The sequence below is a fragment of the Aspergillus clavatus genome, genomic scaffold, assembly GCF_000002715.2.
Source record: "Aspergillus clavatus NRRL 1 1099423829806 genomic scaffold, whole genome shotgun sequence".
Taxonomy (NCBI): Eukaryota; Fungi; Ascomycota; class Eurotiomycetes; order Eurotiales; family Aspergillaceae; genus Aspergillus; species Aspergillus clavatus.
In genome coordinates this window covers 2,201,972-2,229,648 of record NW_001517093.1, presented here as the reverse complement: position 1 = coordinate 2,229,648, position 27,677 = coordinate 2,201,972, and the positions used below count along the sequence as shown (strand labels likewise).

General features: G+C 52.1%; 10 protein-coding genes and 1 non-coding gene across 11 annotated transcripts, besides 16 other annotated features; 7 read left to right on the top strand and 4 right to left on the bottom strand.

Annotated features, from left to right (window-relative positions):
• Positions 1 to 148: 148 nt before the first annotated feature.
• Positions 149 to 189: a microsatellite.
• A 114-nt stretch (positions 190 to 303) lies between these two features.
• On the top strand, positions 304 to 870 carry ACLA_086880 (uncharacterized protein; the record flags this gene model as incomplete). The annotated part of the gene is made up of 1 exon (XM_001268411.1): positions 304 to 870. The coding sequence occupies one exon, from the start codon at positions 304 to 306 to the stop codon at positions 868 to 870; it is 567 nt and encodes a 188-aa protein (XP_001268412.1).
• A 941-nt stretch (positions 871 to 1,811) lies between these two features.
• Positions 1,812 to 2,883, top strand: ACLA_086870 (peroxidase; the record flags this gene model as incomplete). The annotated part of the gene is made up of 2 exons (XM_001268410.1): positions 1,812 to 1,921; positions 2,028 to 2,883. The coding sequence occupies 2 exons, from the start codon at positions 1,812 to 1,814 to the stop codon at positions 2,881 to 2,883; spliced, it is 966 nt and encodes a 321-aa protein (XP_001268411.1).
• Positions 1,933 to 1,953: a microsatellite.
• Positions 2,884 to 3,200: 317 nt separating the features above from the next.
• Positions 3,201 to 3,244: a microsatellite.
• Positions 3,245 to 3,732: 488 nt separating this feature from the next.
• Positions 3,733 to 3,753: a microsatellite.
• Positions 3,754 to 3,814: 61 nt separating this feature from the next.
• ACLA_086860 (uncharacterized protein) lies at positions 3,815 to 6,712 on the bottom strand (the record flags this gene model as incomplete). Its single annotated transcript, XM_001268409.1, has 1 exon — positions 3,815 to 6,712. The coding sequence occupies one exon, from the start codon at positions 6,710 to 6,712 to the stop codon at positions 3,815 to 3,817; it is 2,898 nt and encodes a 965-aa protein (XP_001268410.1).
• Positions 6,713 to 7,988: 1,276 nt separating this feature from the next.
• ACLA_086850 (40S ribosomal protein uS13) lies at positions 7,989 to 8,863 on the top strand (the record flags this gene model as incomplete). The annotated part of the gene is made up of 3 exons (XM_001268408.1): positions 7,989 to 7,992; positions 8,228 to 8,393; positions 8,566 to 8,863. 3 exons carry the CDS (start codon positions 7,989 to 7,991, stop codon positions 8,861 to 8,863), a joined length of 468 nt encoding a protein of 155 aa, XP_001268409.1.
• Positions 8,864 to 9,454: 591 nt separating this feature from the next.
• Positions 9,455 to 11,150, bottom strand: cp3 (carboxypeptidase C PRC1; the record flags this gene model as incomplete). Its single annotated transcript, XM_001268407.1, has 2 exons — positions 9,455 to 10,620; positions 10,685 to 11,150. 2 exons carry the CDS (start codon positions 11,148 to 11,150, stop codon positions 9,455 to 9,457), a joined length of 1,632 nt encoding a protein of 543 aa, XP_001268408.1.
• A 679-nt stretch (positions 11,151 to 11,829) lies between these two features.
• Positions 11,830 to 12,929, top strand: ACLA_086830 (guanine nucleotide exchange factor SDO1; the record flags this gene model as incomplete). Its single annotated transcript, XM_001268406.1, has 2 exons — positions 11,830 to 11,896; positions 11,965 to 12,929. 2 exons carry the CDS (start codon positions 11,830 to 11,832, stop codon positions 12,927 to 12,929), a joined length of 1,032 nt encoding a protein of 343 aa, XP_001268407.1.
• Positions 12,336 to 12,359: a microsatellite.
• Positions 12,930 to 13,344: 415 nt separating the features above from the next.
• Positions 13,345 to 14,727, bottom strand: ACLA_086820 (tryptophan synthase; the record flags this gene model as incomplete). The annotated part of the gene is made up of 1 exon (XM_001268405.1): positions 13,345 to 14,727. The coding sequence occupies one exon, from the start codon at positions 14,725 to 14,727 to the stop codon at positions 13,345 to 13,347; it is 1,383 nt and encodes a 460-aa protein (XP_001268406.1).
• Positions 14,728 to 16,934: 2,207 nt separating this feature from the next.
• ACLA_086810 (uncharacterized protein) lies at positions 16,935 to 17,700 on the bottom strand (the record flags this gene model as incomplete). Its single annotated transcript, XM_001268404.1, has 2 exons — positions 16,935 to 17,227; positions 17,346 to 17,700. The coding sequence occupies 2 exons, from the start codon at positions 17,698 to 17,700 to the stop codon at positions 16,935 to 16,937; spliced, it is 648 nt and encodes a 215-aa protein (XP_001268405.1).
• Positions 17,701 to 17,945: 245 nt separating this feature from the next.
• Positions 17,946 to 17,989: a microsatellite.
• A 43-nt stretch (positions 17,990 to 18,032) lies between these two features.
• Positions 18,033 to 18,061: a microsatellite.
• A 1,877-nt stretch (positions 18,062 to 19,938) lies between these two features.
• Positions 19,939 to 20,010, top strand: ACLA_086800. Its single transcript has one exon. It is a non-coding gene; the product is annotated as a tRNA-Arg (tRNA).
• Positions 20,011 to 21,948: 1,938 nt separating this feature from the next.
• Positions 21,949 to 21,986: a microsatellite.
• Positions 21,954 to 21,986: a microsatellite.
• A 79-nt stretch (positions 21,987 to 22,065) lies between these two features.
• Positions 22,066 to 24,054, top strand: ACLA_086790 (uncharacterized protein; the record flags this gene model as incomplete). The annotated part of the gene is made up of 3 exons (XM_001268403.1): positions 22,066 to 22,154; positions 22,223 to 22,644; positions 22,706 to 24,054. The coding sequence occupies 3 exons, from the start codon at positions 22,066 to 22,068 to the stop codon at positions 24,052 to 24,054; spliced, it is 1,860 nt and encodes a 619-aa protein (XP_001268404.1).
• Positions 24,055 to 24,403: 349 nt separating this feature from the next.
• Positions 24,404 to 24,431: a microsatellite.
• Positions 24,432 to 25,259: 828 nt separating this feature from the next.
• Positions 25,260 to 25,294: a microsatellite.
• Positions 25,264 to 25,294: a microsatellite.
• A 167-nt stretch (positions 25,295 to 25,461) lies between these two features.
• Positions 25,462 to 25,493: a microsatellite.
• A 16-nt stretch (positions 25,494 to 25,509) lies between these two features.
• Positions 25,510 to 25,533: a microsatellite.
• A 363-nt stretch (positions 25,534 to 25,896) lies between these two features.
• Positions 25,897 to 27,662, top strand: ACLA_086780 (glutamate decarboxylase; the record flags this gene model as incomplete). Its single annotated transcript, XM_001268402.1, has 2 exons — positions 25,897 to 26,166; positions 26,286 to 27,662. The coding sequence occupies 2 exons, from the start codon at positions 25,897 to 25,899 to the stop codon at positions 27,660 to 27,662; spliced, it is 1,647 nt and encodes a 548-aa protein (XP_001268403.1).
• Positions 27,471 to 27,513: a microsatellite.
• Positions 27,477 to 27,513: a microsatellite.
• Positions 27,663 to 27,677: the final 15 nt, after the last annotated feature.

The following is a 27,677-nucleotide window of genomic DNA, read 5'->3' as shown; positions in this document are numbered from 1 at the left end:
CATACAAACTGAAACAGATCAATAAAACAGCCCATCTTCTAGAAACACCCGTTGAGCCTCATCCGCCTGCATTATCAAAGACAATGGGCGCAATCAAGCGACGGGAGCCCAACAAAGAAGACCGCGTGACACAGGCCCCGTCTTTTGTATACCATATACCATATGCCATATACCATACACTATATACCACCATACAATATGTACCGTCGTAGCATAAAGCCACAGCGCATACATATCTTCTCCCCCAATCCCAACCATCCCCAAACCTACAACAATTCTCAATCAATTCTACTATACTCTACAATGGCCAAACGCAGCCTCACCCCCACCTACGCCTCACGGCTCCACAACCTCACCACGCTCAACACACCATCCAAGCAAATCCTGCTGCGTTCGATCGCCGACGACATCACCGCCGTCTTCATCCGCATCTCCAAGCACATCGAGAAGGGCACGCTGGGCGCCGAGCACACGGCGCCCATCAACGACGTCATCGAGATCATCACGGGCACCGAGGTCTCTCAGCGGCGGAGACTGGAGCAGCGCGTCCGGCGGTATGCGGTGCTGGCGCGACGGCTGAAGGGCGAGAGGGAGTGGGTGAGGAGGGAGTTTGGAGCGCTGGTGGAGCGTGTGGAGAGAGTGAGCGGGGTGTGGAGGGAGAGGGTGTTGGCTCTGCGGGAGGTGAATCGGGGGATGAGGAGGGAGATGGGGAGGATGAGGGGGGAGTGGGAGATGGTTAAGCTGAAGAGGGAGAGGTTGAAGCTGGAGGATGCGGGTGTTGCTGGCGTTGGCGTTGGCGTTGGTGGTGAGAGTCGGGATGAGGCAGAAGAGCGAGCGAGCGCGGGTGGAACAGACATATCGAGAGCATGAGTTAATTCTCGCGATATTGTTTTCCGTTTGATTTGAGACGCGGTGGACGATATCGAGGAACACACGAAGTCGATCCAGGCGATTTCACATGGCAATTCATTCTCCGTCAATCCGAGTTAACTCCCTTGTAGGAGTGAGAGTGAGAGTGGCTGTGGCAAATGTGGCCACAGCGTAGACATATACACTGTGTCTGGACATCAGTATCGTTTACAATGGATGCAATGATCGCATTATCATCAATGGCCATCTCAAACCCACTGGATTCAAATCAGTCTTCAGAAAATTCTGTCCATAAAATGCTGTAAAATTCCTATCCAAGTTCCGAGGTTGAATCCGCACGGTTTCTGATCGGGATTGCAGCCCAGCATCAACGTTCAACAGCCAATAGATAGACAGCCAGATCAGCTTAGATCAAGTAGATATTTCTCGTCTCTTGCTGCAAATCAAGCCCTTAGTGTGTTCAGTCGGATGTAGAAGATGAATGCTGTTGGCTGTAAAACCAGAGACTGTTGGAGCATCACCACTCCCCTCCCCGATCGTGTCCAGAATCACAGAGACAGCGATCACCGTCAAACACCGTAATGCTGTAGGTAGATAGATAGATACTCCATCCGTGTAATAATCCAACTCGGAGATGGCGACAACAACAACAGTAATAATAATAAGACAACGGTGATTGCTCTGCCAAAATGAACCTCGGCAGTCGAGCAGTCATCGGCCCGCGGATCCACTCACTTTTCAGTTCTCTCTCCATGTGCGAACGAGATCAGTCTTTGTATAACTTCTTTCCCTTTCTTCTCTCTCTCTTTCTCTTCTCTCTATCTCTTTCTCTCTGTTTTTGCTGACGATACCCATTCGTGTTTCTGTTTCTGTATCTGTTTCTGTGTCCATTAACCACCCTCCGCGATACCCCAGAAAAATAAACACAATCTCGGCCGAAAATGAGCAAGCCGGGGGACTATGATGCCGTCCGCAAGGACATTGTTGCTCAGCTGAAGAAGCCTGATTATGATGATGGCAGTGCTGGACCTGTCTTCGTACGGCTGGCATGGTAAGATCCTCTTTTTTTTTTTTTTTTTTTTTCCCCTGTGTGATCTGCAATGCTTCGCCCACTCAAAAGCACGCTTGCCACTGACAAACCAACTTTCTATCTCCAGGCACTCATCAGGAACATATGACCTCGAAACCGACACCGGCGGCTCGAACGGCGCCGGCATGCGCTACGAAGCCGAGGGCGGCGACCCGGCCAACGCAGGCCTGCAGTACGGACGGGCCTTCCTCGAGCCCGTCAAGGAGAAGCACCCGTGGATCACATACGCCGACCTGTGGACACTCGCCGGCGTGGTCGCGATCAAGGAGATGGGCGGGCCGGAGATCTCCTGGCAGCCCGGACGGACGGACCTGGTCGACGACTCCAAGGTGCCGCCGCGGGGCCGGCTGCCGGATGCCGCGCAGGGGGCCGAGCACCTGCGCGCGGTGTTCTACCGCATGGGCTTCAACGACCAGGAGATCGTTGCGCTGGCGGGCGGACACAACCTGGGCCGGTGCCACAGCGACCGCAGCGGCTTTGAGGGGCCCTGGGTGAACAACCCGACGCGGTTCTCGAACCAGTTCTTCAACCTGCTGCTGAAGCTGGAGTGGAAGCCCAAGACGCTGGAGAATGGCATCAGCCAGTTCGTCTACGTCGACCCGGACGCCGAGGAGGGCGATGAGTGGCTCATGATGCTGCCGACCGATATCGCCCTCACCACGGACCCCAAGTTCCGCGTCTGGGTCGAGAAGTACGCCGCCGACAAGGAGCTCTTCTTCGACCACTTCGCCAAGGTCTTCGCTAAGCTGATCGAGCTGGGCATCAAGCGCGATGAGAGCGGCCGTGTCATCAACGCCGACAACGTCAAGGGCGGGTACATCTCGGCGCCCAAGAAGAGCAACCAGCCCACGGGGCCGGCCAAGGGTGCGCAAGGCGGTTGTCCTGTCGGTGCTCACGGCGGATGCCCTCGGGCTAAGCTGTGAAGCCCGTAGCTCAGCTTCTCAAATTTTTTTCTTTTTTTCTTTCTTATATTAATTTCTTCCCTGTCAATGTGTTAGAATTCCCCTTTCATTTCTTTGCTTTCTTTTTTTTTTTTGTCGATACAAGGGGTCGGATTAGACAAGATCACGTGTGTGCATGTATAGAGATTAGAATTTCGAAGCATACAGAGAACAAAATACCTGTCAACAACTCATATCCAACAAGTCTAAAAGTAGACCAGTCTCACCGGCCATCAATCATACAACACGAAGAAGAACAGTAAGAAAAGGACGAGGACTCAGGCCAATATAACTAGTCAGTAGACAGTAGACAGTAGACAGTAGATACTAGATAGTAGATAGTTAATCTGGGGAAAAGGGCGAAATGCGGGGAAAGCAAGTATTTAAGAATGCAGCCACGCACAGACAAAACGCCCCGACGGCCACCTCCGTCGCCTGGGGAGGATTAGATATCCTTTGGGTTTATTGGTTGTTGAAGGAGCTTCCATTCCGCGCTGGCTGGTGACATTGCATGGATCAGCTCGACGTTCCTCGGTTTGTTGGACGGTGACTTCTGATTCCCATGATGTTGGCGTTGGGTTGCGTGGTTGGAGTACACCGATCTTCAGCTGATGCACCTGTGCTACATTGCAGAAATAGACTAGATAGATACTACTACTATTCTCAAGAATCAAGACAGTTGAAATACGATTGGAAATCCATCACAAACTATATCTATTATACACTGAATGCGACCAGACTCAAATCAAACCGATGATGGCAGAACCGATCAAAACTCCTCTGTAAGCAATCTGCAAGCAACCAAGACCACCAGAATGAAACTAGAATAGCAAAAAAAAAAAAAAAAAAAAACAAGAGGGGAAACGCTCTCACCTGGACTTAGTAGCCGGCATGGATGATCACCGTTCAGTCTTCATGCCCTACGCCTGGTACTTCGTCGGACCGGGGCAGTGGGCTCGGCCCGCGCCCGTTTCCGGGGTGCCTTTCGTCCATTGCTTGGTTCCTTATTAGCATTAGCGTTGGCATTGCCATTGGCGTTGGCGGCAGCGCTGGTGTTAGCGTTGTTGTTGTTGTCCTGTACCTCTTCGACGGCATGTTGGGGCGAAAGACGCACAAACTGGAGCCATGGCGAAGTCCGGCCATCGCCGCCGCCACGCACTGCAAAGCCTGCCATCATATCCGGCGACCGCGACTGCCTGCCTTGCTGTCTGCGCGGGGAAGTGCGCTGCCTCTCTGGACTCATAGACGGTGAGGGGATCCAGAAGAATTGCTGCGTGGGGGAAATCTGCATCGCGTTGCCATCGCCCATGCCCGAGGTCGCGTAGTTGTTGAACCTGGAGAAACTGTTCCCTGAGCGTGAGCTGCCGCTCCTTCCCATGGCCGGACCGCCGTTGAATGTGTTGAACAAGCTACCCGCATTCGGTGCACTGAATTCCAAAGCTTCCACTCCGGTGGCCTGGGCTGTCGCGAAGGTCGAGGCGAAAGGAGGACCGTTGACTGCCGTGGCTGCGACATAGTTCGTGGGGGCTTGCATTTGTGCTGCTTGTTGCAGCCCTGTGGGCGCAGGCGAGATGTGCATACTCGCTGATTGCGGTTGCCCCGAGCTAACAGATGTTCCAGGACTTGTAATTCGCGCGGAATATGAGGTGGAGCCTTGCTTTGGCGCAACAACAACAGCGTCAGGATCAACGATATCATCTGGGAGAGTGACTTCCGAGGAGTATCCAGTCGCGCCGGTACGGAAGCGAGGTACCTCCGGAATGCATCGATCCCAGGGAAGCTTCGGCGGAGAAGTGGTGGGCTCATTGCGCGTCCAAGGGGTATGCTGCTGCATGATTAGGTTGCCATCCATCTGTACCTTCATCATGTCAGACAATGCATGCCAGGCCAAGCTCATGACCTCTGGCTCGGGATTCACCACGCGTTCGTAAATGAGGAACGGCAAGTGAGTGTTTTTCCACCACGCTGCGGGCACTCTCTCGTCCTTGTGGGCCGGAGGAATATCTCCGACAATGAGCCCCTCGTTCATCGTGCTGTCGTAGGTCTGGAGGAATCCATTTTCTGTTTCACCCCTCTTTGTATCGGTCCAGAAGACTCGGAATTGATAATCCTTGTAGTATATACCACCGAGCCAACGGTACGTTGCTCGTTGTTGGATGCCATCACCGTCACAGAAGTCAAAGGTGATATCCTTGGTGTGATTCTTGGCCGAGGTGCGTTCGTTGAGTCCCACCACCATGCGCAGAGGGAGAGTGTCGAATCTTCTTTCGACAGTCACACTTTGTTTGGCTTGGCATGTGACACAATCTGCCTGGAGGAAAGGCGCAAACGGACGACTAACCACATCACTCATGTTGACCCCGTTCTCGTCCCCAGGAAGATAGTCTGGGATCACGAAATGCTGGGTACGTGCCCGGATGGTGGCAGCCTCGCCGGTGCACTGACAAGATGAAACTGCTTCTCGATACGTAAAGTGGAATTGGTCAAAGCGACCTGCACATTCGGACCATACGTTCCACAGAGGACTGAGAATTTTGACCTGGACACCCTCTACGCGACCATCCAGGAAATGCCAGAGATGATCTCGCGCCGTCATGCTCTCTTCTCTCGAGAGAGTATCCCAATTGATATCGGTCGCCTCGACAAAAGCCCGTTCGACTTCAGTGAAACGCGAAGTCACACCTGGTCGTTTGCGATCGATAATCGTCGACCCAGCATTGAGCAATTTGCCCACGACGATCAGACTGTCGATGCTGCCTGAGTTATCCCGCCACACAGGACCCCTGCCTCGACAGGGGTAATCGCTCCCATTGGGATCAATAATCGATCGATCCGGATCCAAGGGATCTGGCGAGAGCCGCACTTGCGCATTGGCAGAGAATGAACCAATAAGTGCCTTTGAGACGTCTTCTGCTCGCAGTACAGTTTGGAATGGCCGAGGATCCTGCGGAACAGCACTTGGGTCTCGCTCAAGTTCTTGATAGGCAAAGTTCATGACAGACTTCTCGACAGCTTCAATGACGGCTCGGGCCTTGTGGGCAGGAACACGGAGACTTGTGGCCGGAGCAGGAGCAGGTATAAATGCGCCTGTTGGGTTGGCGGATTGCACAAGAGTTAACGGGTTAGAAAACCCCGCAACCACTGGACCAACGAGGGCTGCCTGAAGGTTGCCGTTCGTGTCATCGCTATTGTCACTGTTGATGCCATTGCGCGAGCCAGAGCGGGAGGATGGAGCCAGCGTCGCTGTTGGCGTCTGACTCGGGGCTCTCGCCATTGAAGGATTCAAATTACGACTCGACATACACATTTGCTCAACGTAAGCATCGGGCATCCACTCTGCAGCATTCTGTGGTCTGACGAAATCGGGCTTCGCCTGGGCAGTGAGACTCGGGGGGTCGGGGTAGTATCTGCTGATGGGTAGCAGGGAAGAATCGGTGATTTCGCGTGACAGCAATCTCGGACCACCATCCTTTTTGTCGAAATTGAGAAGATCCCTGACCGATGTGGGCAGATGCTGATCGGCAAAGTAGTAAAAGAGCTTCCATATGGCTTTCGTGAGTCGCAAATTGGTCATACGTGTTTCAAAACCCATGTCGATTCCCCAGGCGTAGAAATCGATCATGGCTACCAACTGCTCGCGGACAAATTTGCGAGTACGAAGAACATCATCCGCTGTTTCTCCGAAGAGCCTCCAGTGTGGAGGAGCATCTGGCAAGTCGCTGAGCTTGAACTTGGGGTAGCGAAGGTCGGGGTCAGGGTAAGACGGTGAGCTCGACGACGACGACTCTGACTCCTCGGGAGGACTGCTCATTCTTGCGAGTTGTGCAGATCTCCTGAAGCAAGTGATGAAGCAAGAAAAGAAGGGTCTGCGGGTTGTTGTGGTCAAGAAAGCTAGAAGAAAGTGTGAAGAGATAGATCAAGCAGTGTAGTATGAACTGGATACGAAACTTGACATGCGAATTGAGGGGCCTTCAGACGGTTAAGTACACACATCGAGCCCTTTGCACTCGAGACATATTGCCATTGAAGCAATCCATGGACAAAGAGGTTTGAATCGATATGTCTGTAGATAAAAATAGAGCGCACCACAAGTCAACAAAGCTTCCAAGACGACACCATCTGGACAATGGCTACCAAGAATTCATTCTGGCAAGCCATGGTAGCAGAATTTCTCAAGTGAAGCCCCTTCTTGCTTCACAGAAAGCAGGTTCTCTATACATAAAATGAAAACCAGGGCTGCTGTAGAATGGTTGCACTAGAGGCCTTTGTCCGTAGTAAGTTCAGTAGCCTGTGAATGATCATCTTTCTTGGTATCGAGCCAAAGACGTGTTTCGACATTCTGTCATAGTGAATAGAGGCCTTTGTCCGGTCAATCAGACAATAACCAGAAACAAAGACATTAAACGAGAATTGACAGTCTTGCAACGAGTGTACTAGATCTAAATGGCGTCGAGGTTTAGAGAGTACCATCGGATGCGCAGCATGGTAGATGTCTCAACCAGAAAGTTGAGCAGCATGTTTTCATATCACAAGGCTCTGCGAGAGTTAGTATAGTGAATCGAGATGTATATTGCAGGGTCTGTGGTCTACGAGGAGTGTACTCGCTCCATTGAGGTGGCCTCTGGCAAAGGCATATTCGAGCCTTGTCATCTCGGGCCACATCCTCGACGATGGAGAAGATGAAACATCCAAGTTATCAAAGAGCCATCGAATGATCCACCCCAGGGATGATGAAAGATGCAAGACAAGACCAGCTAGTATTCTCAGAAAGGACGTGGAGACGAAGAATGAAGCCCGACAAAGAAGCATCCAGGAGCACGATGTAATAAACAGTACACACAATACCGTACTGATACGAGTAATATCACGTGTCGCGACACAGGTCAAAGTAATTTATCCTTTTCCAGTTTAGCGCCGTTGACAAGCGAGCCCTCAGTCCCACCATTCCTGTTTAGGCTAGGCCTCAGCTTACCCGATCCCACAACGGGAGCAAGCAAAGTCACTGAAGGCGCCCTCGATTTCACCTCTCCTTCATCCCTCTCGCTGTCGACAAGTATTCGCGAGTCCCGTCGCGCCCATCGCCCATCATGTGTACGTTTCTCCCCATCATCCCGGCATTTCCTTTGTTCGCAAGTTTGCTCTCGTTATTTTCGATGGAGAAATGTGGTTGCAGAAAGCGATGATATTTCGTGATAACGACGAGAGGTCCGCTGGTCTTTGATGACCCGGGGAAAGAAGACAACTTGTGATGGGGAAAGAAAAAAAATCCAACAATACAGGAATAACGAAGGCTGACCTGGCTCTTGATTTTTTTTCTCTCGAATAGCGCTCGTGTCCGGCGAGAAGACGAACTTCCAGTACATCTTGCGTCTGCTCAACACCAATGTTGACGGCAAGCAGAAGATCATGTACGCCTTGACCCAGATCAAGGGTGTCGGTCGCCGCTACTCCAACTTGGTTTGCAAGAAGGCCGATGTCGATCTGAGCAAGCGGTACGTTCCAATTTCCTTTTTCTTTCGATATCCATATTTTCGGAATCGGGGTTGTGTGCGTGTGCATGTGCTGTGTGGGTGGAGAGAAGGGACAGCGACAAGAAGCACGCAGATAACCCGAAAAACAACCCCAAAATGATAGCAGCAGAAGTTGACTTTCTGGAAATCACAGCGCTGGTGAGCTTACCACCGAAGAACTCGAGCGTATCGTCACCATCCTCCAGAACCCCACCCAGTACAAGATCCCCACCTGGTTCCTCAACAGACAGCGCGACATCGTCGATGGCAAGGACTCCCAGGTTCTGTCCAACGGTCTGGACAGCAAGCTCCGTGAGGATCTTGAGCGCCTGAAGAAGATCCGCTCCCACCGTGGTCTGCGTCACTACTGGGGTCTGCGTGTCCGTGGTCAGCACACCAAGACCACCGGCCGCCGTGGACGCACCGTCGGTGTCAGCAAGAAGAAGAGCTGAACGTCTCCATGTGTTTTTGTTTTCCGCTGGAGTGGGATTGGTGGGATTATGTTGGTGTGTTTTTACGACATCCTCGTGGGACTCTGGACTTGATCTGGTGTTGATTTAAAAACCGACACGGGCCCAACAAAAGCGAAAGAAACCATACCAATATGAAATGAATCAGATCAAAATCACTCCCCCTCCCTTCCTTGATGTTCTTTTCGGCAAAGCTGGTGTTCTATGGTCCCAAGATATGGCAATGATTCCCTCGTATTACTTCCACCTTGTATGTCATGTAGATTCTCGGAGTACATATCCCCGTAAGGCGACTTGTCGACTCATGCTCTACAAACTCTACACTGGTATGTTACTTACAACTTGAATCATCCTAAGCCCATATTCTTTTTTCAAGCAATATAGATACAACAGTATATATCACCATATGATTGTAAAAGCCAGCCATACATCGCGAGAAGCACAATCACTGGTCATGCTTGATCAAAAGACAAATCAAAACGTCCATACTCTTCTAATCACCGTCAAATTAACTGCAGCGTAGCAAAAAAACAAGCATTGATCGGTCGTGCAGCCAAGACGTGGCCTCATACTCTAGAACCATTCACCTCCGATCCAGCGGTTGAAGAACTCAAGACTGGCCTCGGGCTGGTCCATGGGAACCATGTGGCCTCCGCCGTAGAGACGCATGAAGGTGAAGTTACCGTGCGACTTGATCTGGCCAATCTTCTTCCCCTGGTGCTCGTTCTGCTCAATGACGAGGTCCTCCAGCTCAGCAGAGGCATACTCCTTCTGTCCAGGCCACTCCAGAGCCTCACTCCAGGCCTTGTTGCCCAGCCAGTTGCAGATGAAATCAGCATCACCGGCATAGATCAGGACGGGGATCTGCTCCAGAAGACCAGGAACAAGGCGGTGGTAGGGCTTCATCCAGTCACCGTGGAAGAGGAAGTTGCGGTTGATGTCAAAGTTGCAGGAGTCGTAGCCATCCACCTCAGCACCGACAGCTTCACGGACCTCGCGCTTGTTCAAATACTCGCTAACGTAGCCCATGCCCTTGTAGCAAAGGTTGCTCTCATCCTCACACTTGCCACGGACGTCGTAGACGTTCTGGCCAGTTCTCTGGTAAGGACCAATGAGGGCATTGTTGCAGTAGATAGAGGCAGGGACGCAAACCCAGGAGCTCTCGGTGTTGTAGCAAGACTCAATCATCGACTTGCAGCGAGGCAGAGCATTGTCCATCGACTGGCAGCTGGCCTCATCTAGCACAGCGGGGTAGCCACCGTCACCACAAGCCATGGGGCGGTAATGATCATACTGGGTCAGAGGATCGGTAAGACCATTACCGATGAGGACGGACTTCAAGTTGATGTTACGCTTCTTGTGAGAGAGGATCTCGGAGGCAAAGACCGGGATGTAATGACCAGCATAAGACTCTCCGGCAATGTGGAAGTCTTGCTTCGCATACTCGGGGAACTGCTTGAAGAAGAGGGTAAGGAGGGCGTAAACATCCTTACCCGCAGCAACAGTGTCGCTGACAGCAGAGCCACTGTAGGAATAGCCGACATTGACGGGCTGGTCAAGGAAGATAACCGAAGCGTTCGAGTTCCACGCGAAGTCATTGTAAACCGGCTTGATCTTCGAGTCGATGCTGCTGGGGCCGAGCTCCAAGAACAGGCCAGTGAGGGAAGAACAGCCAGGACCGCCGTTCAGCCACAGAACGACGGGGTCGTTCTTGGGATCATTACGAGACTCGAAGAACCCTTTTTTAACGATCAGTATCAGCGAATTTAGACAATGGATGATGCATCGAAGAGCCAGACTCACAATAGAACAGATGCTTATCATTCTCATTATCGTCCAGATAACCAGTGTACTGCTTGACACCTGGATCGATACCAAGAGCACCGGGATCGGTCGTCTTGACCCTCAGATCGTAGGCCTCAAGCTTGCCATCAACCTCACGCTCCTTCTCACCGTTGGCACCAGTGACCCAGACGCTCTGCACATCAGCACCACGGACAATGTGGTCCCAGTGCGAATCGGGACGACGGGTGTGCTTCTTGGGCAAAGAGAACACGGGATTGTGGTCCATGCTGTCGGGGAAGTGCTTGGCTACTTCATCCCACAGACGACGAGCATCATCTGAGAGGGTCTTGAGCTGCTCCTGGAAGTCATGGAGCGGCTTGGACAGTGTGTCGGCTCCCTTCTTAGGCAACCCTAGGATCTGCTGGAAGGGAGGAACCGCCGCCGTGGCTGCTCCAACCAGCAAGGTAGCTGGGAGAACTCTCATGATGGCTTAGGTATCTCCCAGAAAACGTCTGAGAGCGTATTCCTGATGGAACTGGAGATGAAGGGATGAAGAGGACCTTGGGGTCGAGATAGCCTGGATAGCGACCTTATCAGTACGGTACCATATCAAGGGAGCGAGACCAGAAGTGTTCACAATGGGACGGCAACTTACAGCTTTACAATCACAAAGAACACAAAATAATAACACAGCTGATGAGAAAACCAGCTGGTCTGGGGATAAAACACAAGAGAGAGAGGTGAAGAGAAGAGGAGGTGTAGGGTGAGATGGGAGGTCGGAGGAAGCGGTGGTACCTCTCCGAGACGCCGATGACGACTCACGCAGGCTGATAGCGAGGCGAGGGAGGCGGCCAATCACAGCGCGGTGCCTTAGGTGCCTTGGTGAGGAGAAACAAGTCACATGCTGGGTCACCTGCTAGGGGGTCACGGGACCCGCGTCATCGCAAATGCAATCATGGTGAGTAAGGCAGTAAGGCAGCTGCTAAGGCAGTGAGAAGACTGATTGCTGATAAAGTCGCAGTGTGGAGGGGCTGAAGTTTTTTGCTCGCAGAACAGCCACTTTTTTTTCTTTCTTTCTTTTGAGATCTATTATCATACCTCCATCCAGTCAAGGAATTCAGTTAACAAGAAACACTCTACGGCGTAGAGAGGAGGTATACAAAATGCCTATCAACCAACCCTCAAACCAGATCAAGTTCACGAACGTATCGATCGTCCGACTAAAAAAAGGTCCGTCCATCCCCACACAGCAAACAAATATGACCAGTTCGTTCCAACTAATTTCCACCCCAATCCAGGCAAGAAACGCTTCGAGCTCGCCTGCTACAAGAACAAACTGCTCGAATACCGCTCCGGCGCCGAAAAAGACCTCGACAATGTCCTCCAAGTCCCGACGATCTTCCTCTCCGTCTCGAAAGCCCAAACCGCGCCCTCGGCCGAACTCACCAAAGCCTTCGGCTCCTCCATGACGTCCGACGAGATCCGCCAGGAGATCCTGCGCAAAGGCGAAGTGCAGGTCGGCGAGCGCGAGCGCAAGGAGATGCTGGAGCGGGTTGAGAAGGAGGTGCTCGACATCGTGTCGGGGAGGCTGATCGACCCGAACACGAAACGGGTGTACACGCCGGGGATGATCTCAAAGGCCCTGGACCAGTTGAGCTCGGCGAGCGGACAGCAGCAGCAGCAGCAACAGCAGGAAGGTAACGGCGGGGCCGCCGCGGCTGAGGAGAACGGGTCGACACAGCCGCGGAAGCCGCTATGGACGGGCGTGACGCCGACTAAGTCCGCGAAGAGTCAGGCGCTGGAGGCTATGAAGGCGTTGATTGCGTGGCAGCCGATCCCGGTGATGCGGGCACGCATGCGGCTGCGTGTCACGTGTCCCCTGTCGCTGCTGAAGCAGTCTGTCAAGGGCGCCGCGGCGGCGGGCGCGGGCAAGGAGAAGGAGGCGCCTTCTGGCGGGAAGCCGAACAAGAAGGGCGGGAAGGGGGCGAAGGGCAAGGCTGCGCGACAGCAAGATTCGGATGCGGAGGGGGCATCGGATGCGGAGGCGGCGCCAGCGGCCAAAGCCCCGAGTAACGTCAAGGACAAGATTATGAGCTACATCGAGTCGGTCGAGAGCCAAGAGGTGGTTGGTGGGGATGAGTGGGAGGTGGTAGGTTTCGCGGAGCCGGGTGCCTTCAAGGGGCTGAATGAGTTTGTTGGCACCGAGACTAAGGGAAGAGGCCGAGTTGAGGTATTGGATATGGCGGTCACCCATGAAGATTAGGCTTCTCTCTTTTTTTTTTTCGTCGCTTTGAGCATATTTATTTTGCATCCTGTCGACTGAGGGTCGACTCAAAAGTATAGATACCGCATGTTTACAATCCATGTCTGTTATGAGTGATGACCGAAGATAGAGGTGAATGGATCATTGAGCCAAAGGATATTATTTTCTTGGGAATATGCGCCTGACGATGACTATATAGGAGTAAATCTTTACACATCTCATTATTTATAACACATTCTGTGAGAATAATCGACGACAGGAAACTCAAACAACACCACTGCGCCGTAACACTGGGAATCCCTGGCCATCAGCTGAGGCATGCCACCCGCAGCCAACACGTACAATTCTGGATGAAAAAAGCAAAGACAAATACCACCAGGGAAGTAAAGTACCACCACTCAGAGAACGAAACCCCTCAACCCGTCACAAGCAACACCACATCCCTGCCCGGCCCCAGCTCCCTCGCGAGCTTCATAGTCCTCTCAACAGCATAACCAGTACCCAACCCAGAATCAACACCCTCCTGGTCGCGAAGAATCTGCACTCCACGCACGGCATCGTCGTCAGTCGCAGTGGCATACTCGACCCTGCCCATGTCCTTCCAACACGCCAGTTCCGGCCCGACGCTGGGGAAGTTCATGTCCGGGGAAGGCGACCACGAGTCGAGGATCTGCCCGTCATCATTCTGCAAGAGGTACGTGCGGCAGCCATGCAGGACGCCAACATCGCCGCGCGATAGCGGCGCCGCGCCTGCCGCCTCGACGCCGAGGAGTTTCACCGACGGATGGTCGATGAACGGGTGGAACATGCCGACGGCAGTGCTGCCGGGTCCAACGGGGGAGACGAGGGCATCCGGGACTCTGCTGCTGCCTGCGCCGCCGCCGAATTGCTGTTTGATCTCCTCGCCGAGGATGGATTGGAAGGTGCGCGCGATGGTGGGGAGCGGGTGCGGTCCGATCGGCCCGCTCAGGATGTGGTATGTGGTGCTGAGGTGGGCGACGGCATAGCGGAGGGCCTCGTTGACTGCGGCGCGGAGGGTGCTGCGGCTTGCGGAGCCGGTCTCTACGGTGATGAGTGAGGCTCCGAGTTGTTTGATTCTCTCCACGTCCTCCTTTTGGCACGTGGCATCCCAGCTGCCCATGAGAATGGTGCATTTCATCTTCAAGCGTGCGCAGATGGCAGCGCAGGCGATCCCGTGGTTGGCTGAGCCGCAGTCCATGACTATCTCGGACTTGCCTAGCCGGTGTGCAATCAAGGCCTGGCCGACGATGTTGCGGATATTGTGGCTGCCGTGCTGGTTCAGATCCTCCCGTTTGAGCCAGATATTTGCACCACCGGCATGTCGAGTCAGATTTTCTGCGAGGCGTAGGGGACTCGGACGGATGCCGGGGCAGCTGAGGTATCCTGCCCAGAAGTTGCAATCTGAAATGATTCGATCAAACGCGAGGGTGAGCTCGGACAGGGCGTCCATCTGAGACTCGGGAGCAAAGCGGCCACCGTATGTGCCGAATCTGGTAGGAGCAAGGAGGACGGGGAGGGAGGGAAGAGGACATGTCTTCCATATAGAATTGTGAATGAATTTCCCTCGAGCATTGGATCGGTTGAAGCCTGCAGGTCGGCTGAAGTCAAAGTGATTGAGGGATAGTGTGCGAGGGATGCTCGACGTCTCTTGGACCAGAGCTAAAGAGTGGAGGCATGCTGGACAGTGCGAGTGGAGGGCAACATCCTGGCCCTTCTTGCTCCGTCTTTTGCTTCTGATCCTTGTCAAGGACGGTTTGAAGCTGGTTGGGACAATCATGATCAAAGCGAATCAGGGACAATCGATGCAGACAGGGAGCTATGCGTCTGTCTTCGATCCACCAAGCACAATAGAAGAAGACTGGAAAGATAAGAGACTCCAGATTCGACAGAAACCCTGGTGCATCCAGGCATTTATATGTCAAGTCCCCCATTCTCGACTGCCTGCAAAATGCACACCTACCAAGCAGACACACCAAATCCAACCATCAGTCAAGGCGATCACACCGGCACTTCCGGTACTTTTGAAAGTCAAACGACCAGACCATTGGCATTCGATATCGACGCCACTATGTAGATGCACCCCGTCTGGACTCTGCGACAGACCGTCGTCATGATCACAGACCAAGTCGATCATCAAGCCCTCGCAGTGCTGATTTGTAAGTCCAGCCCAGCACTACAAGAAAGGGAATAGCAGACTGCCCGAAGGAGAACAGGGATAGCCATGAACCCCATCCTCGAAGAATAGCCACAACTTCCACAAGCCAGCCAGAAGACCCATCCGCGGCATGGAACCCGCGCAAAAGCACCACGCGCGAACCAGCCAAGGTATCACATCCCGATCCTGGAAACTGGGACCCGGGGCCCATAGATCGCAAGCTCTGCAGCTCTGCAGCTCTAGACTGGGGACAACATGCGGTGTGATTCGCCTGGTGTGTAGGCACGGACGGACACCATCGTCAACAACAACAAAAGTACGTGGTACAGGAGGAAGCCTCAGAACTCAACAGCAAGACAACGCCATCGTTGATCATGGTTTATCCAGGTTGTCGGACTCCGGGAACGAGGGACATCAGAGCCGATCGTCAATAGATCGTACCCTTGTGTCACGGTGTGATTAGATTGGTAGCATTCCCAATCCCAGCAATTGCGATCGTACAGCGTAGTTGCTTTTTCTTCCTCGATGTGTGTGTGATACATCAACTTTTGGGGTTCCTTTGGATGGGACATCAAGTTTCTAGACATTCCTCGGAATGACAAAAACGATCCTTTCAGTCTCCAGATTCTTCAGCTCTTCCATATCTTCTTTACTCTAAGTGCCGGGGTTTAAAGCAAACCCGGTACTCCTTCAGAGAGAGAGAGAGAGAGAAAAAAAAAATGCGGAACAGCCATAATTCCCAAATGTGATCTATGCACCATGAGGGATTCAAATTCTCAATAAAAACGAACAATCCAGATGCATCCCGGATTTCCCAATAGCCTGACGACAATAGACGCACACTCAGACAAGTTCACCACTCATCCCTAGCACATCGTGTCGTCCCATACCCCGGCGCCAGGAAAATACATCCGGATCTAGGATCTTCACCATCGCAAAGCTAATCTCGTGCGATCCAGCCAGTCAGGCGGTCAGGCCTCTTGTGGCTCAGTTCATTCAGGGAGGATCCTTGTTGGGTTAAGTTCGTGATTCGGCGAGTTGTATCACTTCTGTTTTCTTTTCTTGCAATTTTCTGTACAATGATAGAATGGCTTTGGGTGATCGGAGAAGTTGGGACGCTGAATGGGTTCATCTGGGTTGACTATTGTCTTGGCAGGGAAGGAGGACCGTGGGTTGACACAGTCTAGACTTGGACACACAGACAGATATCATGCGGCTGAGGCAGAGGATGGGCTTCCCGAGTATCCAAGGGTGATGATCTATTGAATATCTACAGACGACAGAGTTGTGACGGGATTGATCGGACGTCACCTGGATGGTACTTTTGGCGTCAAGTTATCTCTACAGAATTACTCAGGCAGAGTTTGATTCAATGCTGCGTAAGGATGCATATTATTCGTCTAACATCTCACATACAGTACATTCATTCTCTATTCGGCCGTAGACAAGTTTGAAGCGAAAATATCTCAAAAAATCCCAGCAAATGTGACGAGGCTCGAAAGCCTCCATTACGGGTATACGCTCAATCGCATGACAGAAACAATCGCCCCGACAATTCGACTCTAGAATAGCGCGAGAGTCGGGAGCATGCAAGGGTGGGACGCCGGGTCCGGGGGAAAGGGACACCGCGCGAAAAGTGGAGTCCTCTTGAACTCATGGAAGACCTGGAAAACAGCCTGGTTCTCGAAATCTGGAAGGTTGGCAAAAAAAAAAAAAAGTGCACACCAGTGCAGGTTGAAACGAGCGTTTGGGTCAAAACGCACGCGGAAAGAGGGTCCGTCCTCGAGACGGCGACGAAGGGGACGAAGGATAAGTTGTGTGAAAGTAAATTATGAGCAGATCTGGACGGCGTTCAACGCTCGGGTCAGATCGTCTGGTGAGAAAGGCATAAAAGCTCCCTTGGGCGAGAGCGGAGGCGGTGACACGGCTCGCAGCATGGGCGAGGTGTACCGAATTGTCTCCTTGATTTGAGTGATGGAATCCAGCCGAGGCGGCTCGGAGTACAGCGTCATGGTCGAATTACTGCTATAACTGCTGAATTCAACCGCCGTGGAGGACGACGAAGCCGAGGATTCCTCCTGTCGACCCGGAGCATACTCGTGGTGGAAGATAGAAACGGGAGCTGAAATCGGGTTTGGTCAGAACGTCGTCAGGCGTACGCTTAGATTTTTGGATCGATCCAGTATAAATAGATGGAATGTGTGGAATGTGACATTTCGGGAAGGAAAGAGTCGACTTACAGTCAATCAAGCCCACTTCAGGAGGAGCGATGTCACGACCCTGGTTGGGAGCCAGTTCCTCGTCCTCCGTGGCACTCTCCTCATGGCGAGGTTTGAGATGATCTGGTAATGTTGTACAGGGAGATAACGAGTAGTCGAATGAACGAGGACGGTCAGCCTGGGCGGCGTCGAATGACCAAGCGGCTAGTCTCTTTTGGTGTTCAGGATCGAAAGGGCCGCGGAATTTCGACCGCGGGATCTCATGGCGCTTATAGTACTCGATCTTGATCCCGTTGCCATTGCTGTTGGATTTCGACTTGGAGTGGCCGTTTGAATTGCGGTGGAACACCTTTCGGAATCTCTCTTTGAAAGCCATGATGAATGACGGTAGAGAGTTTTCAGAGACGAATTGAAGTCGTAGTTCTTTGGGGGTTGGTGATTGTATGTGGGATTGCCCTCACACCAGACCAGACCCGGTGAGGGAACAGACGCGGGGGGATTTGTGCAAGCACAGACGACAATCGACTATAGTGAGCAACCTTGATATCATCGTTCGACTAGGCGAGATCACGTCGAGAGCGGTGGAGTGGAGAGGAAAGGGGAAACTAGAAAATAGTAAAAGAGTAAAGAGTAGAGAGTAGAGAGTAGAGAGTAGAGAGTAGAGAAGAGAAAGGGAAGAAAGAAGAAGACGGATGAGGATATGGGATGGAGAATGGAGAAGGGAGAATGGAGAGGGATGAGCGGGTACCCAGTACCTAGCAGTAGTAACCCATTGACATACGACTATGGAAGATACTACTAGGGTAGGGTAGGTAAGTACTAAGGAGGATCTAGTACTCCATAGATCGGTGGTAGATAGATAATAGGAATGGTTTAGTTGAATTTACTGCTGGGATAACGAGGGAACTGATGGGGACTACAGGAAGAGTTATGGGGGAATCATGGAGACTGGATTATGAGCATATTAAATAGGTAATACTTACTAGGGATGTCGATAAGCAGACAGACTTGGTCTGGTCTGGTAGTTCTGGTCCAGTATCTCCGTAGAAAGACGTAACATCTCGGGACCAAATCCGGTGAGCAGCAGGGGAATCTTGCCAATTACCATATCCATACCTTACCATATTATCATATATTACCAGAAAAAAGGTGGGGATGGCAAACGTGGAGCATAAATTACTATCTAATACTAGGTACGTACTATTAGTAGGTAGATAAAGAGTAAGATATTCAGTAGGTATGCAAATCTGCAAATCCCACTGGCTCTTGTGCGTTTGGCAATTAATAATATTTTCCTGGTACAAACGCCCCCCAAGTGATGAAAATCGCGCTATGTTTAATTAACATGTCTACTATGTACAAAATGGCTCTCCACTCTCAGTCTCCGTCCCAAGCTCAAGTCTCAATGGTCTTGACTCTCCAGGGCTCTCAGATGGTTCTGACTTTCAAGAATCTCGGGCAATGACTGTTTACGGAGTCCTCCATGTGATGAATCATAGGCGTAGTATTGACTCTCTCGACGAGTCAGTCCGGAGCAATGAATTGCAAAGTTAGGATTCTATTACTCCATTCGGTGCTCGGCAAAATAATGCCGATGGACATCCGAGAAAACCCATGGGTGGCCAAAAAGCCAACTCTGTGCGTTATCCAGTGTTCCATACGTACTGGGCTTGGTACCTGGGCAAGATTACAGATTACAGGTAGATAACCAGATGACCAGGCCACTCTGAGCCGTCCGTTCTCCCATGCTGTGCAAATATTATCTGGACATCTGGCGCCAAGCATTCCTATCCTCTTGGAAGATGCAACGGAGGGGTAACAGTTGTATGTGAATAATAATGAACTCAACGTCCTGTTTGTTCGGTGGTGGCGATGTTGAGGACCATCTACGGAGGGTGCGGTATTATCACAGATTCTCTATTCCGTTCCATTCGACACTACTGCGTACTCTGTAGGTATTGGATGTTTCACAGTTGAGGTCATAACCAACGGAATACCAATTATCAACACGAGGCATAAAACTCCGGGTAATATTACGGATAATCTTGCGCGTGGTCCTGCAGCGAACAATTCCAGAAAAATACGGCCAAGACTGACGGTCTGAGAGCCAGCGCCAATGAAAGTGGCCGAGTCGATTTAACTACCTTCCATGATAGGGGGATTGTCTCCGGAATCAGAATGCGACGTACTACATCATCTTCTGACCTTTCTCCCACTGGCGCTTTCACTGCTTCATTGTTTAGAAAGATCTCTCCGGAAAAGGATGCGAGGATGATCATACGTCAGTCCGCGGAAATATGGATCATCGAAGCGGGGGGCGATGGCTCTGTTCCAGAAATATTCCGAGACCACTTCTGCTGCCGGAGATATCTATCTGCTCGTTTGTGTGCCGTATTCCGTCCAACGGTTGCCGTGCCGTCATAGTAAAGTGTTGGTGATCCAGAATAATGGGCGAATAAGAGGCATGGGAACCGGGGGAGGAATACTACCTACGGAGTAGTAGTATTATCCACCGGGAGTTTGAGGGAATTGCGCCCCCACTCGGCACGCTCTTTCCGGTGAGTTACTGGTATTTAGTTAATAATTTATATAAGGAAAATATTTTCAACAGCAAGGCCTGCTGGCCCAATGGTAAGGCGCTTGACTACGAATCAAGAGATTGCAGGTTCGAGCCCTGCGTAGGTCATTCCTTTTTTATCTTTCCGACTTGCTTCTCACCATCAGAAACGAAGAAGAACGAGCGGGACTATCCTTTTTTTTTTTGTACTGCTGTCCACCAGAAGTGTGTACGGAGTATGTCCAAGGTCTATGTCAGGGTCCAGATGGCAGCCAAGCCAAGACAACTATATCCCTCACTGAATGCACTGCTATGTTGGGCATCGTCAAAGCCAATAGAATAGTGATGACCTAGGTATCTTGAGTCCTCAGGCATGGGTAGTCCCTCCTTCTGGAACCCTCCATTATCTTTTTTCTTTTTCTTTTTTTTGGCTTCTTCTGCATCTTGTGCCTTGTTTTGGGCACTTATGCATGGAGTTTGCATACAAAGGTGGGATTTTCCTCTCAGGTTAGCATTGCAATGGGGGGAGTTGGGGGTGACATGGGGGTGGATAATTGAGTATGTATGGAGGTAGCATCCTTTGTCTACTTCTTCGAGCGGGTTCTTTGGTCTTTGGGTAGTGCTTATTGTACCAAAGTATATGCCAGGCTGGCAGTAGACGGGAAACTAACTTATGTCGGCACTCGACACTCGCATATCATCTATTCCCGAATATGTATATATATCGAGCATATGCCACTTCCACCCCCACCATACAAAATGTATGGGCCCCTCCCCCGCCCCAACCATACCTCGGCGACATCGAAAGCGTCGACAGTAGGGGAAAGTAGAATACCACCGTGCATGTCCCTTGTCAATGACACGGTGATTGTGGGATGGGCTGAAAGCAGCCTATGACTGGTAGATACATTCCGCTTCATGCTTGTCCGGATTAGGCATTGGAGAACCTCACTCCGAGTCTACACCACTCTACCAGGGAGTCAGATCGATAGAACGCTGTATGGGGGTTCGAAATGTGTGTGGGCTTCTCTACATTTTATGTCCATCTTATACGTGATATTGCAATGTTGATAACTTTCCGCACAGTACAGAGTAGATATTTGGTAAAAGTGCTTCAGACTGGGTAATCAGGAACAACAATGATCCGCCGCTAGGGCTGAGGCTTTGCGCTGCTGCAGGCACACGACCCTTTGCTCCATATTACATGCGTGCTACTAGCCGGAAACAGCTTGGTGATTGAGCTTTGGATACTCTGTGATCTGTATAGCAAAACACAAATTTTTTTTCCGGATTGCTGGAAATCGAAACCCCAGATCACACACAACGTGTTTCACAGGAAGAACAATTGCATTATCTAATATCCTAGTCCAGGATCAGCAACAATAGATGGATCCGTTTCTATAATAAATTCATAAATCAGTCCAAATGCGTCACTGACTGGGAGGTCCATTTCGGAGCTTCTGCGTGAACCATGGCTGGAACCAGCCAGCCCACAGAAAAGATACACTGCTGCAGAGAGTAGATACTAGATCATGATTATTACTGCAAGGTCGGCCTACCTGTGAGCGAATTTCCTCAGAAAAGATCCCTCGGTCCCTTTGGAGGGCGAAGTTGCCTAGAACTATCTACTCAATTGTAATTGTGCTAGCGAGCGCATCTCATGTGACCAACGCCCTCTGAGCTCATACTATCCATTCCCAGCATCATCGTGCTCCTTCAAGTAAGACCTTCTTCTCCGCGCCAAATTCAAGTGAGCACCTATATACCTCAACCTCATCCCGTCGGTGATCGACGTGGCCAATTTGGGTGAGTAACCATTCCACTTAAACCGCGCGACTGCCTCAATCCACGGATTAACGTTCCCCGACGATTAGACCAAACATACCAGAGTTGCCGTCCTCCCACCCCTGACTGTTTTCAAACAGCTGTCCTCCAACAGTCCTTCTCAATCTCTCCGGTTCACCTTTTGTACCATCTATCATCGCTTCATCTCGCGCCGACTCATCCTGTACTGTACGTACCTGCTGTCTGTCATCCAATTTGCCCGCACCCCTCACATCCGTCCACAAAGAAAAAAAAAAAAAAAAAAAAAAAAAATAAAAAAACCTCAGGTGTCATCCTTACGTGGCCAATTCTTCTGACATCGCGCTTTAAACACCCCAACAGACCCAGAACTCGATCATAATGCCCAAGAAAAGCGGAAAGGGAAAGAAGGCCAAGGGCAAGAGCGGCGGTGGTACCGCGAAGAAAGCTCCCACCGTGCAGGATACAGTGTAAGTCGCATCTCCCTCTGATGTGTTGCGCATTTCCCCGGCGCTATACCCCGATTCTTGGCGCATAGTCTGACGATCGTCACCGTCAACAGGACCCCCGGACACCAAGTCGAGGATGTCGTCAAGGGCGAAGGTGAGGGCGTGACCACCGAAAGCCTGGCCCCCGGCACAGCTACCAACGTCCCCTCCGCTGCCCCGCCGCAAGTCACCGAGACCCCCGAGACTACCGAAACAGGCGATTCGTCGACCGAGGCCGCCGAGGCCGCAGAGGAACCGTCTTCTCCCGGCACAGCGAAGACGTTCCCGCTCACCAGGCCAGAACCCGTTGATGGAGACGGCACCGAACTCCGCATGCCCACTTCCTTACCAGATTCAAGGGAGACCGCTGTGCCCGAAGGCACCCATACCCTGGAGGATGCAGTGGACAAGACCCAGGCCTCCAAGGCGGGTCTGGTCGGATCATTAGACGGAGGAGAGAGCGAGGGACAAGGTATGTCTTTCTTCAAATCTGCAAATGTGGTCCCCCCCCCTACTCACCTATGTCCCCGTAGCTGTGTTGCCCGAGACGACTGCCAAGGAGTCCAAGTTGACCGCCGCCACCACCATTCCTGAAACCGCCGCTCCTACACCTGTTGTTATCACGGATGCCAACGCTCCAGTTTCGGAACCGGTTGTCACGGGTGAGACTGTCGGTGCCGCAGGCACCACTGGTCTGGCTGAAAAGGCGGCAGAGGGCGAGAGAGCAGAGACAGGCGCTATTCCCACGACACTGCCTGAAAGACCCAAGGCGAAGGACACCATCGAAGCGGCATCACCATCCGAAAGCGTAGATTCCGTCGGGCATGCCAAGCGTCCCTATGAGAGCAGTCTTTTCCACAAAGAGGAGGACCACAAGCCTCCCAAGATGCCCAAGGTCGAGGAGGACCTGGATGCTGCTTCTGCGGCTAAGACTTCGGAGGCCGCTCCTGCAGTACCTACTGAGACAGAGGTGCCTGGCGAGCAGAAGGGGGAGCCTTTGATCGTCCCCGGTCTCGGAGCCGAGCCATCCGACAAGCCGTTTTCGGACGTCGAGGTTTCCGGTTTTACTGCTGGCCAGAAGGCCACGGAGCCTGTTACTCCTGCTGCTGAAGCTGCCCCTTCGGCGCCTGCCACTACGGCACCCATTGGCGCTGAGACTGTCACCGAACCGACTCCTACTGTGCCAGGCTCCACGGCCGAGTCGCGGACTGCAGAGGCTCTGGCCCCGACTGCCGCTCCTACTGCTGCTGAGACAGCTGCAGCCACAACATCGCCAGCCGCCCCTGCCGCGGCTGCCGTAGGCGAGGACAAGCAGAGGAAGGAGATCCAGGAGACCATCCAATCCTTTACCGAGCAGAGACAGGCCCCGGCGGCCAAGGAGCTTCAACAACAGCACCAGGACAAGGTCCAGGAAAAGATCTTGGAGACTGCACCCGCCAAGGTGACACCGGAGACTCCCACGAAAGCCCAGCCTAGCGTTGCTGCGGCTGCTGCGGCCGCCGCTATGCGCAACAAGTCGGCTGCTGCCCCGTCGCAGGCCACGCCTTCGGGTGTGTCTGGAGCCGAGACCGCTGGCAAGGCGGAGGAGCGCGTCCAGCCTGAATCGAAGGTGGTTGCTCAGGAACCGACGGAAGGCGCGGCAGGCAAGGCTCAGCCCGAGACGCAGCAACAGGTTCCTACTGAAGCTCAAGCTGAGCCCGAGGCGGCGGTCAAAGACACGCAGGCCCAGCAGGAGCCTACCGCCGCGGCCAAGAAGTCGCATGAGGAGGCGCAGACGGCTGTTGACCAGGCGCAGGAGGCTCAGCGAGCCGAAGCCGCTCGGGCCGAGAAGCGCAAGAGTGGACTTTGGTCATGGCTCAAGCGCAAGGTCAAGGGTGCCTAGATGGCCGTTTTCTCCTGGAACCTTTTCAAATGATTTTCTATACACCTATATACCAGCTCTGAGAATCAGGGAATCGAAGAAACAAAAAACGATGCCAGGGAAGGAACACGAAAAAGAAGGAGGAGAAGAACAAGACTAGAATACAAACAAAAAAAAAAAAAAGCAGGAAAATCGTGAAACCAAGATGAATTGCAAAGATACCAGGACGGATGATGATTGATGCCTTCAAGTCAGGCCACATGCATCAGGTTGTGTATGATATGACGGACAAGGATACCAGATTGGCACGGGTTGGGTTGGGCTTTTGTTTTGTTATTTGATTGTCAGGCCGCTATTCAAGTCGGACTCCTTTTTTTTTTTTTTTTTTTTTCTTTCTTGAGACTGATATAAGTTAATGTTAATCGAAACATGACCTTTAAATGAGGATTTGTTTAGAGTCCTCGTGGTGGAGGAGAGTGATCGGTATGGTGTAGTTACCTAGTAGTCTATGTACATAGTACACTAGTGCATTAGACTAGGTTGTATCCAACATGATGATTGGAAACAGATGAAACGATCGTGTCTACCTACATAGTATACTCCTGGATCTGTCTATCATCAGTCATCACACATGAAGCGGGATTTCTGCTGTCATCACCAGATGGATCACAGACTGAAACTCCAGGCTCGGAGACCGGATAGAATCCAATCCTGTGTAGGTATCTCGATCCTCCATAGGCGAAACTAGTAGACAGATACTTACGTGGATCGACTCAAGCTCACTCTCTCTTACCTAGTTACCTAGGTACCTCACTGTGGGGGTTCGTTCTCCCACGTCCAATTTTAGGTACTCTAGTAAGTAGTCACTGTACGGTGTAACTAGTAACTAGTAAACTACATGTACCTTAGATCTCTATCTACAGAGTAACTAGTATCTACCGAATATCGAATACCGCTGCCTCAACATCGTCATCTCCTCCACTTCTGCTCCACCGCCTGGGTCTCTACTCTCTGGCAGTCTGGCTCCTAAGTAGTCGTGTCCCTGTCCCTGTCCCTGTTTTTGATCATGATGGGTCATCATTATCCACTTGGTGGGCGACTATTGTCGAGGCCAAGCTTTCTCTAAGCTTTGTGTACTCTGTATGGTTTGAAATTATTCAGTAGGTTGTAAGGTAGGTACCGAGGTAGGTAAGTAATAGGTATGGGATGAAACAAGAGTCTCTGGTAAGAAAAAAAGAAAAAAAAAAAAAAAAAAAAAAAACTGGGACATCCATGGGGGTTTCTGCGAGTTGCTTCACTCCTGAACTGCTCCGTAGAAAGGGAGTGAATGAATGCCCATCGGGGGTGGTGTTGTCGAGGGAATTTTATGTCTCTGTCTCCTGATGGATTGATTGAATATCTCTCATACTGTCGTCGCAGAGTCGCAGTCAGTGCTCAGTGCTCAGTGCTCAGCGCTCAGTTCTCCTATCTTGGACACTACAGAGTACTACAGAGTACTACTCCTAGGTAGTAGTACGGAGTAGGTCCTCTGTTGAGAGTAAGTAATCTAATAATAATAATGTGGTGCAATTAGAAAGCCTGTAAGCTGTAACTTCTCCAACAGCCACCCCCTCATAGTGCTAACTCGCTAGGATCGGTGCCCCTCCCCTGAGCTGTTTTGCTGGTCTTCCACCATAATCATCACCTCAGGCTTGGTGATCTTTTCTAATTAACACTGACCAGATCAAAAGTAAATAAATACCTTCCTTTCTCCCTCTTCCATCTTGCATCGTTTCCCCCCCCTCCCCCCCTCTTGTGTTTTGTACACAACTGTACTTATCTTGTCCAACACACCAGCTTTTCCCCCCTCAGAGCCCACCAACCATGGTCCATCTCGCCAAGGTCCACCACGACGAAGAAGAGCCGAATCCGATCGTCTCGCGCGTCGACTCCATCAAGCTCGACACCGTTGACGATGATGGCTTCTACTCCACCGTATACGGCACGCGGTTCGCTGCCGAGCAGCTGCCCCAGACCGAGATGCCCGAGAAGGAGATGCCCCGCGAGGTTGCCTACCGCATGATCAAGGATGAGTTGAGTTTGGATGGGAATCCGATGCTCAAGTACGTTCTGTTCCTGTGGCGATTGATCAGCGTGAGCCGGTACTAATGGACCAAAAAAAAAAAAACAGCTTGGCTAGTTTTGTGACGACCTACATGGTATATTTGTATCAACCGAAGACAAGAAAAAAGACAATGCTGATAAGGAAACAGGAGGAAGAGGCCGAAAAACTGATGACCGACTCATTCAGCAAAAACTTCATCGACTACGAAGAATACCCCCAGTCCGCTGAGATCCAGAACCGATGCGTCAACATGATCGCCCGCCTGTTCAACGCCCCCGTGAGCAAGGAGGAGGACCGCCCCATCGGCACCTCGACCATTGGCTCGTCCGAGGCCATCATGTTGGGCACGCTGGCGATGAAGCGGCGCTGGCAGAACAAGCGCAAGGCCGAGGGCAAGGACTACTCGCGCCCCAACATCGTCATGAACAGCGCCGTGCAGGTGTGCTGGGAGAAGGCCGCGCGCTACTTCGACATCGAGGAGCGCTACGTTTACTGCACCGCGGACCGCTACGTGATCGACCCGCAGCAGGCCGTCGACCTGATCGATGAGAACACCATCGGCATCTGCGCCATCCTGGGCACCACGTATACCGGCGAATACGAAGACGTGAAGGCCATCAACGACCTCCTGGTCGAGCGTGACCTGGACGTCCCCATCCACGTCGACGCCGCCAGCGGCGGCTTCGTCGCCCCCTTCATCAACCCCAGCCTGCAGTGGGACTTCCGTCTGGAAAAGGTTGTCTCGATCAACGTCTCGGGCCACAAGTACGGGCTGGTGTACCCCGGCGTCGGCTGGGTGGTCTGGCGGTCGCCCGAATTCCTCCCCAAGGAGCTGATCTTTAACATCAACTATCTGGGCGCCGAACAGGCCAGTTTCACCCTCAACTTCTCCAAGGGCGCGTCCCAGGTCATCGGCCAGTACTACCAGATGATCCGGCTGGGGAAGCGCGGATACCGCTCCATCATGGTCAACATCACGCGGATCGCTGACTACTTGGCCGAGCAACTGGAGAAACTGGGTTTCATCATCCTGAGCCAGCGGCGCGGCCACGGACTGCCCCTGGTGGCGTTCCGCTTGTCGCCGGACCGCAAGGAACAATATGATGAGTTTGCGCTGGCGCACCAGCTGCGCGAACGGGGCTGGATCATTCCTGCCTACACGATGGCGCCGCACAGCAACGAGCTGAAGCTGATGCGGGTTGTCGTGCGGGAGGATTTCAGCATGAACCGGTGTGACGCTCTGCTGTCTGATATCAGGCTGGCCTTGCGGACGCTGAGTGATATGGACAAGGCGATGCTGGAGAAATATACCCAGTACGTTCTTGATCCACCCGAAAGAGAAGAAGGGGAAGAAGAAGAAGAAGAAGAAGAAGAAGTGGAGAGAAAGACAGTGCTAATTGTTACTCGCAGACATGTTCAGAGGCACACCACCAAGTCTCACCAGGCCAAGCATAACCATCCCCATTACAAGAATGAGACGCATTCCTTGCAGGGCAAGACCGGGAAGACCCATGGAGTGTGCTAGAGCATGCCTGCTCGA